Source organism: Gracilinanus agilis, chromosome 3, assembly GCF_016433145.1.
Source record: "Gracilinanus agilis isolate LMUSP501 chromosome 3, AgileGrace, whole genome shotgun sequence".
Taxonomy (NCBI): Eukaryota; Metazoa; Chordata; class Mammalia; order Didelphimorphia; family Didelphidae; genus Gracilinanus; species Gracilinanus agilis.
The window spans coordinates 527,862,306-527,871,600 of record NC_058132.1 but is presented as its reverse complement, the minus strand read 5'-3'; the positions used below and the strand labels follow the sequence as shown (position 1 = coordinate 527,871,600).

General features: G+C 34.7%; 1 protein-coding gene across 6 annotated transcripts in view; it reads left to right on the top strand.

Annotated features, from left to right (window-relative positions):
- The window catches only part of MBNL2 (muscleblind like splicing regulator 2), a 57,843-nt gene extending 48,777 nt beyond the window's left edge, over window positions 1-9,066 (top strand). For 5 of the 6 annotated variants that reach the window (XM_044670566.1, XM_044670562.1, XM_044670563.1 and 2 more), the window contains one exon: window positions 7,870-9,066. In XM_044670566.1, coding sequence (XP_044526501.1) covers window positions 7,870-7,997 — 128 coding nt within the window. In that variant the 3' untranslated portion in view covers window positions 7,998-9,066. The remainder of the gene's footprint in view (window positions 1-7,869) is intronic. The other variant, XM_044670565.1, reaches the window with a different exon arrangement.
- Window positions 9,067-9,295: the final 229 nt, after the last annotated feature.

Below are 9,295 nucleotides of genomic sequence, written 5' to 3'. Positions count from 1 at the left end.
ATGATTTCATAAAGAACAGTTATCCCAAGCCAACTACATTTCCATTTTTGCTAGAATAAATGTCCAGATTTTTTGGAATCTTGATACCATCCCAAAATATGTAGATGAACAAATCAAGAGAATGTCAGAAACATAATATACCTAAATTTTTTTAAAGTGCCTGACAAAATTTCTCCATGCTATGCTTGAGAGCAAAATGCAGAAATGTAGGCTAGTTGATCATAGTCATATGGAATGGTTAAAAATACCCAAAGAGTAGTCATTAATGGACCAAGATCAAAGTGAAGGGAGTTCTCTGCTAGAATGTCCCTAGGATTGATCCTTATCCCTATTCTATTTCATTTTTTTTTTTGGTATAAAAGCACAGATGGCATACATGACAGATATGCAGATGACAGATGTTCAGAAAACAATGACTAGAAAAACGGTTCAGACCTAATAAAAGTAAACTTAATAGTGATATATTTAAAATTCTTTACTTCAGTTAAATGACCAACTTCATGTCTAGATAACAGTTTCTAAAATGAGTCAACAGAATCGTATAAAAGTAGCTAACATTTACCTATCATTTTAAGGTTTGCAAATGCTTTCCATAAATTATTTCATTTAGTCCTAGAAATATTTTTTGAGGAAGGTGCTGTGCAGAGGAGGAAGCTGAAGCTCAGAAAAGTTATTTGCCTAGGGTCATACACTAGGTACATGTCAGAGGGCACATTCAAAATTAGGTCCTCCTGACTCTTGGTCCAGCACGCTTCCCTCCATAAGATGTTATTTCAGGATGCCTTAAGAATGTAGAGTGTTCCAAACAAGGGATGTGAGAATCCAGTCATCCTCTGCCTTGGCCATGCTTGGGAACTCTTCAACCCTGAGTACCATACTTTTGCGTGTCCAGACTTGGATTGCCAACAAAATGGTGGGACTAGAGACCATGTCCTACTTAGATCAGCTGAAGGAACTCAACTCTGCTTTGTTGCTCTCAGTCATATCTGACTTTTCATGATCTCATCTGGGGTTTCCTTGGCAAAGATACTGGAGTGGTTTGCCATTTCCTTCTCCAGCCTGCTTAACCTAAAGAAAAGATGAGTTGGGCAGTGGCACAGAGGGATTATAGCCTAGCTTCAAGCATTTGACCATCTTGTCCTGTGGAAGAAGAATTTGGCTTGTTTTGCTTGCCTAGCAAGTGCAATTAAGAGCCAAGAACAAAAATCAGAGAGTCCTAACTTGAACTAAAGGAAAACTTCCTAACAGTGAAGGAGTCTAAAAGTGGAATGGATTTCCCTAGCAGGTATTCATTTCTCCTTGAGTGGAAGTTTCCAAGTGGATTCTAGATGGCTACTTCTTGGTAGTTTGATAAATGAGATTCTTGGTCAGGTATAGATTAAACTAGATGGCCTTTGCAAGTCTCTTCCAAATCTCCGATTATGTAGCTAGTTACTAATGTATTATATATATATATATATATAAAACATAAATGTATATAATATAATATAAAATAAATCTATATAGTACAATATAAATCTATATAATATAATTCTATATAAATATAAGTTTATTCTATATAAGAAACACAAGATCTCTTTGTAAATTCCAAACAATAAGAAGGTGGTTATACTATTTTAGCTGATCTTAGGGAAATATGACTCACATTTTTGTAGCATTCTGATATTTAAAAAATGCTTTCCTCACAGCCTTGGGAAGTCAGTAGTAGATTCATTATTAACGTCATTTTGCAGATAAGAAAACCGAGACTTAACGAGCCAACAGGTGTCAGTAACAGGATTCAGACTATTGCTAACTCCAAATCTAGAACTTTTACCATGGTTGTGCCTCAGGTTAAATAAATACAATATATGGCAACCCAAACTTTCCATTCAATCAATTTAGAGGAGTTTTATTTTTAAAGAATATTTTATTATAGAAGAATTCACCATAGCATAACTTTACAGAGCATACTTTCAAAGAGCATTTAAAGTATGGTTCAATTTCCATTCAGCTTTTCAAGAAGATGACTACTATATAAATTAAGATTCTCCTAAACCTATAAAATCTTAATTTAGTCTGAGTAGAATATTATGTTCAATGCTTTGATATCATAATAATTTAGTAAGTGTTACTTGATGGCTATCTATGCATATAAATTTAAAAGCTTAACAGTTTCTGTGTTTTAGATTTATAAATTAGGATATAGCATTTTCCTGATGAATCAAGGTCAAAAGCATTAAGAAGCTGGCACATTATCCATTTACTCCTTGGCAGAAAGGGCTAGAATTATGAAGATGTCTCTAGAAGTGGAATGACTGACATTTCCTGAAACTGCAAAAATTGTAATCACAAACTTTAAGAATTAGAGGGAGAAACATACTTAAAAATGAGAGACACACATAAAGCCAAAATAAAGGGCTGCAGAAGAACATACTATGCCTTTGCTGATCCAAAAAAAAAAAAAGTAGCAATCATGATCTGACAAAGTTAGCTAAAAATCAAATGAGACAAGCAGAGAAACTATATTACATTTAAAAATACCATAGATAGTGACACATCAATATTAAATCTATATGTACCAAGTATTATAGCATCCAAATTTTTAAAGGAAAAACTAAATGATAGCAGATGAAAATAGATAACAAAACAATAATAGTGGAGGACTTCAACTTCCCCCTCTCAGAACTAGATAAATCTAACCAAAAAATTTAAAAAAAAAAAAGAGTTAGAGGAGACCTCACGGTATCCTAATTTAATCTCTGCCAATATCTTAAGCTTCAGCTGTAATAATGGTAAGAGGTGTTTACATAACCTTTATTTAAATGTTCTTTGTCAAGGGAAAAACAGTGTCCATCAGGGAGCCCATTTTCAGATAGCTTTCCTTGTTAGGAAGACTTTCTTTTCTTTGTGTTGTGCTAAAATTTCCCTACCTATAATTTCTTCATGTTACTGTTCTTGCTTCCTTGACCAAGTTGAAAAATGTCTCTTCCATGTGGCAATTCTTCTGATATTTAAAGACTGTTATCCCTAGAGATTGTCATCATTTCCCATCCCACCCCCATCAAATATTCTCTTCAGATCAAATATTCCCAGCTCCTTAAAGCAATATTTTAATAATAATGGTTTTTAGTTCTCTCACCATTCTGGTTCCCCCTCAGGCAGCATGCATTCTTCAGTGCCCCTCCTGGATGGGACACCCAAAGTTGCACATGGTAACACCCTCTCTGGAGTCTGACAAGAGCAGGGTCCTTTGTCTGAACACAATTCTGCTGTTAAACGTGGTCATGTTCCTTTGGGCTACCCTATCACACTGTGGATTCCTTCAAAGCTTGCAGTCGACTGGAATTTTTTCTAGGTCTTTTTCATATGAATTCCTTTCCCTCTATATCCTCTATATCCCCCATGCTCATCCTGTATTTTTGCAGTTGAATGTTTTTGTTTTTTATTTTTACAAAAGTTCCCCACTTTTTATTGAACTCTCTCATTTTGTTATCTTCAACAATCATTCCATTTAGTCAAGTCTTTTTTAGATTCTGATTCTGACCTACGTTAGCCAACCATACAACTTATTCACAATTATGGTTTACATTCCATTTATACTTTAATTTAAAATCAAACAGAGCTAAGGACAGAATCTTGGACTACCCCACTAATTAACATTCTTTGGGTCTAGTCAAGCAGTTTAAAATTCATCTAATGATACCATCTTTCTTATTCATAACAGTGTCAGGAGGGATTTTGTCAAATGCCATTCTGAATGATGAACAAGCCTGCCCCACATAAGTTAAACATGTACACCACTCCCTACCATCTCTTTTATAATCTGTTGTGAAATTTTACCAACAATCAATGTCATATCCATTGACCTAAAGTCTGAAGTCATTTACTGTCTATCTTTCTTTAAAAAATAAGATATTTGCTCAACTACAGCCCAAGGTATTATCCATATTTTGAGTTGCTTGTTTTTTCTTTCTCTTCAAAATTTTGAATTAGTCAATGCACTTTTTTCTTCTCCATTGAATCATCTATAAATGAGAATACTGGATAAAATTATCTCTATCGTCCTTTCCAGCTGTAAATCCTATGAAAAAATATGAATCAACTGCAATTTCGTCCTAAGAATTTCATTTTTGAGAGTCTCCCATTCTTCTTGAGCATCCTTCTCTTTTAGAGGCAAAGGCCATGAGATCCAACTTATTTTCTACCTCTGAACACTTATCATTCGAAGAGGACAAAATAACAGCTTCCCAGCATGCCCATCATTTCTACTTCACTCACCATTTCCTTTAAGGGTCAAAATTATTATCCCTCTTTGCTTTCCTCATGTTCTGAAAAATAAAATCTTTTTTTTGAGGCAAGTGCAGCATTTCTCAGCTAATCTGTTTTTGGAAGAGGAAGACCTCCAGAATTTAGCCGGATGGGTTGTCATGAACCAGACGACCTAAATTTTTCAGTCATCCTCTTAAATTCCACTAAAGTCTCTGCTAGCATTTGTTGAGACTCTAACTTTAAGTTGATAGCATCTTATCTGCACAGCCAAGCTGAAATTTTCCAAATGCATTTGACATTATGATTATAGAGAATTATTCTGAATTTCTGGTAACACAATATCTGCAGTTACCTCCCAGGACATGGGCTAGGGATAAATACCATGTTAAATAATTAAAAGAACTGTCCTTGGAACTGCTCCCAGCATCCCCTCTGCCTGGGGAAGTGATATGGACCATAGTCAGAGCTTGGAAGGAAATCTTCCCTGTGGTCATGAAGATAACCCATCCAAGAGGACTACAGGAACAGCTTCATGTTGACAAAAATCTGACTTGGGTAGACGATTAGACCAAGGAAGACTGTTGCAAGTTCTGGGGCTTATTTTGAAAATGATGCTAGACTCATCGGTGTAAATACTGTATCTTTGAATTTCTTGTTGATCACCAAAAAAAAAAAAGCACCACCTTCGATGAACATGGTAGACTGAAAAATGAGTCCTTTCACAAAATTTTGCCTAGGGGCTTAGATTTCAAACCATCCTGAGGGACAGAAGCAGAGGCCTTTTTCACACAAAGTATGGAGTTTGATTTCAAGCAGGCTAGAGTAATCCTGCCACCGACTAAACTCGGAGCAAGGGACAGAAGGAAGACTGGCAGTTCTCCATAGAACCAGAATGGGGGAAAGGGAATCAGGAGGACTAATAGTTGTTGGCATCCAGATTTGGAAATCTTTCTCAAGTTACAAAAGGAGTCCCCATTCCCAATGGACCATCTGGTATTAGGAGCTTTTGCTTAGCACTAGAAAATAAATATACAATATAATTTACAAAGAGTTCCAGAGACCAGTAACGGGGAGCAGCTCAGTCATATAGGAGGTGGTTGTGATTCGTTTCACTCTCCATAGAATTCAGACACTCTAGGGTGGGACCTAGAATGAGGGTGGCATGGAAGAGTTTAGAGAAGGCTTTGTACCTAGGGGCAATGCTGACTTTGCCTATTTCTTTGTTAAAGGTGTTTTAGTTACTCTGAATAATTCCATACTCTCTGATGGATTTCTTAGAGGGATATATGCTGAAAATATCTTTGTGGCGATTTACCCTCTGCTATGCTTTCTGCCAAATGCTTTCTCTCCGGGTGTATCAGTAATTCGTCCTATCTAGCCTTTTCCTCAAATAGGCCTGACTATAAATTCTAAAAAGGAAAACACATTTTCAAGAATCACAACACTATATGGCAAGATAGTCATCACGAAGAGGCTCTTAGTAGTTTAAAATAAAATATAAGGGTATTAAAATTAAATTTTAATTAATTAGTTTAATTAAATAATTAGATTATTTAAATTAAAAGGTATATGATTACACCTATTTGGCCAAAAAACAGCTAACGGAACTAAACAATTAACATGTAATAATGGTATACCCAGATGTGAAAATTTAAGTTAAAATGGAGAATAGGGGCATTATTCTAGTTTTTCTTTAAAAAAAAAATGCACTATTTTTTAACTTTTCCAAATATAGATCTAACTATACACAGCTCAAGAAAGAGTGCAGTTTTTTTCCCCACACTGAAGTGCTAGTAATCTTATCAAAAGAAGGTAATACTTTAGTTAAAATTGATAAAAGAAAAAAAATTGTTATCTAAAGATGAATTTCTATGAAGTATGCCCTATAGGTAGCTTCAGCAGAGTTCATGCCTTGCTTCTCCATTCTGTAAACTCAAGAAGACACTGGTATGATATTGTGTTCTGTTAAGGAACACTTGGATTTGCTTTCTGTAACCTGTTATTGAGGGGCACTAAACCTATGTTTTTACAAAATAAGGCCGTACCCACTTAAAGGAAAGCTCCTGAGGGAATCCACGTTTCTTGGGATCCTAGCGTATGCTAGAGAATAGTGGCTCTTTTCCTGATTCAATAATCTTCCACTCTGTAGGGACACTTCCTATAAAGAATTTACAAAAGCTACTTCCTAAACAAAAACTTAGGGACTTTAAATAAACAAATCATTGGCTAAAACATAAAACAGAACGAACACCCTTGGCAGGAATAGTTGGCCACATGGATTGGTAAAACCGAATGTTTATAAAGATCTCTCCATATAATAGACTGGATAGAAAGGATTGGGCCGCTCATAGGATGTGTGTCCTTTTCCCGTGGACCTAGAATCCTAGACTTTTAGGACTAGAAGGGACCTTAGACATTAAGGGCTTGCCGTTAAGTTTTCAGTTTCAGTGTGACATTTTTATCTTTGACTAATTTAGAACAAATTTCATAGTATTAGAAAATTATGTTTCATTTAAACATGGGACTTTAAAATTCATGAAATGATTTCTACCATAGATTTGGTTAAAATTTGTTTCTTTTAGAACACATCTCCAATTCTATAATGGAAGGCAGTGAATAAATATCAGGCAACTGAGAAAAAGACATTCCTCTTTTCATATATGCATGTATATATGCTATATGTCTACATATGTATATATGTGAATATATACATATTCATTCTCTGTATATACATATATAAATTCTTTGGATAGACATAAATAAATTATCTGAATATACATATATAAATTCTCTGAATATGCATACATAAATTCTCTGAATTTACATATATACATTCTGATTGAATATACATATATAAATTCTCTGAATATACATACATAAATTCTCTGAATATACATCTATAAATTCTCTGATTGAATATAATGGATAGCCAGCAGATATGAATTTGTGATGAATTCAGTATACAGAATACAGTATACAGGGTCATTTTTTTTTTAAAAGAATGGGATCAGATACCAATGCATGCATGACTTTACACATTCAAAGACTGCTAGGTGGTACAGTGGATAGAGTGTTGGACCTGGAGTCAGGAATACTTCAGTTGAAATCCTGCCTCAGATAGCTCTTGGCTGTGTGACCTTGGGCAAGTCACTTAATCTCTGTCAGCCTCAGTTTCCTCATGTAAACGGAAGGTAAAAAAAATATTAAATTTAAATTTAGAAAAATAAAACAAAGGGATTGGATCTGATGGCCTCCAAGGTGCCGCCTTGCTCTAAATTTTTGATCCTACAATCCCTTGTGTGGACATACTCTAATGCTGAGTTAGGAAAACAAGATTGCAGAAAATACGGGACCAAAAATATTTTATTTTCATTGGAAGTGGCATTCTTGATAGTGATCCAATGATCACAAGTAGCCCATGCCATGCAGCCGCTTTCCAGAAGAATTAAGGGTGGATTTGTGTGTGCATTCTATTCACACCCAGTTATAAAAAGCTGATGAACACCCCATAGAATTGATTCCATTTTGACAAGCCCCATGCATGAATTTGCAGTTTTTTTTTTATTTTCACAAAAGGATATCTAACCGTGTTTATTTTTTTTCCCCTCCCCTGAACAGATAATACTGAAATAATCAGCAGAAATGGAATGGAATGCCAAGAAACCGCATTGAGAATAACAAAACATTGTTACTGTACATACTATCCTGTTTCCTCCTCGATAGAATTGCCACAAACTGCATGCTAAATAAAAATGTAGTTCTTCTGGACAGATCACAAACTCTAAGAAGCTAGTGCTGCTATATCATATATGAGTATTAAATATGGTATGCTTAGTATATTCCAACCTAAAATAGTTAACTACCTGATGCCAGCTGTGATGTTTAAAGACATAAAGGGTAAAGTTTACTTTCAGAAGTTCTCTAAACATGGTTTTCTGTCCTAGGAATATTGTCTTATCTCCATAACTATAGCTGATGCAGAAAGCCCAACCAATTTCTTCTTTTCAGACTCAGAACATTTCCAATTTAGCAATAATCAGTTTGCATTGGTTCCAAACCTGTCCCAAGTGCAGGTGAAATTCTCACTCGAATTATTATCGTTTCCTTTGCCCACTTAATCAAAGGGTAAGTGTTCACTTCTCAATGAGATGATGCTGCAGCAAAAAAGGAAGTGAAGTAAAACTAAGACCCGTCCTACGGGTCTCAAATTCTAATGGAAAAATCCAAGGACAAGCACAAGTTCTGGGGATGCATCAAAGCATAGTGTTTGGCTTGCCTGGAGATGCTGTGTTGAATCATGTGATTCTAGAATAAGAGAAATAGATGAAAAGAAACAAAAACTTTGCACGGTATGAGCTTCATACCCCCAACCAACAAAGTCTTGAAGGTATTATTTTACAAATATATTTTTAATGTTGTTTTATAAGAGAGACTTTGCAGAAGTGCCTAAATTTTGCCAGACTTCATCCAGCTTGAAGGAAAAGAGGCCAATGCCAACAATCTAATCTTAAGTGATTAGTCTTTCAAACTCACCATCCGGTTGCCTGTCACAGAATAACACTTTGAAACTAAAGATGTACGTAGTAAAATAAAATAAAGAAGCTGTAGGTGAGGAGATCTGTATAATATTCTAATTTAAGTAAATCTGAAGTTAGTCACTTAAAATCTGACTGTGACTTTAATCTAAATTACTATGTAAACAAACAACAAAAGTAGATAGTTTCACTTTTAAAAATCCATTACTGTTTTACATTTTAAAAGTTGAATTAAAGGGTTGTAACTGACTACAGCATGGAAAAATAGTTCTTTTAATCTTTTCACCTTAAAGCATATTTTATGTCTCAAAAATATAAAAAAAAAACTTTAATACAAGTACATACATATTATATATACACATACATATATACTATATATGGATGAAACAGATTTTAATGTTGTTTACTTTTTTAAATACTTGGTTGATCTTCAAGGTTATAGCGATACAATTAAATTTTGTTCAGAAAGTTTGTTTTAAAGTTTATTTTAAGCACTATTGTACCAAATA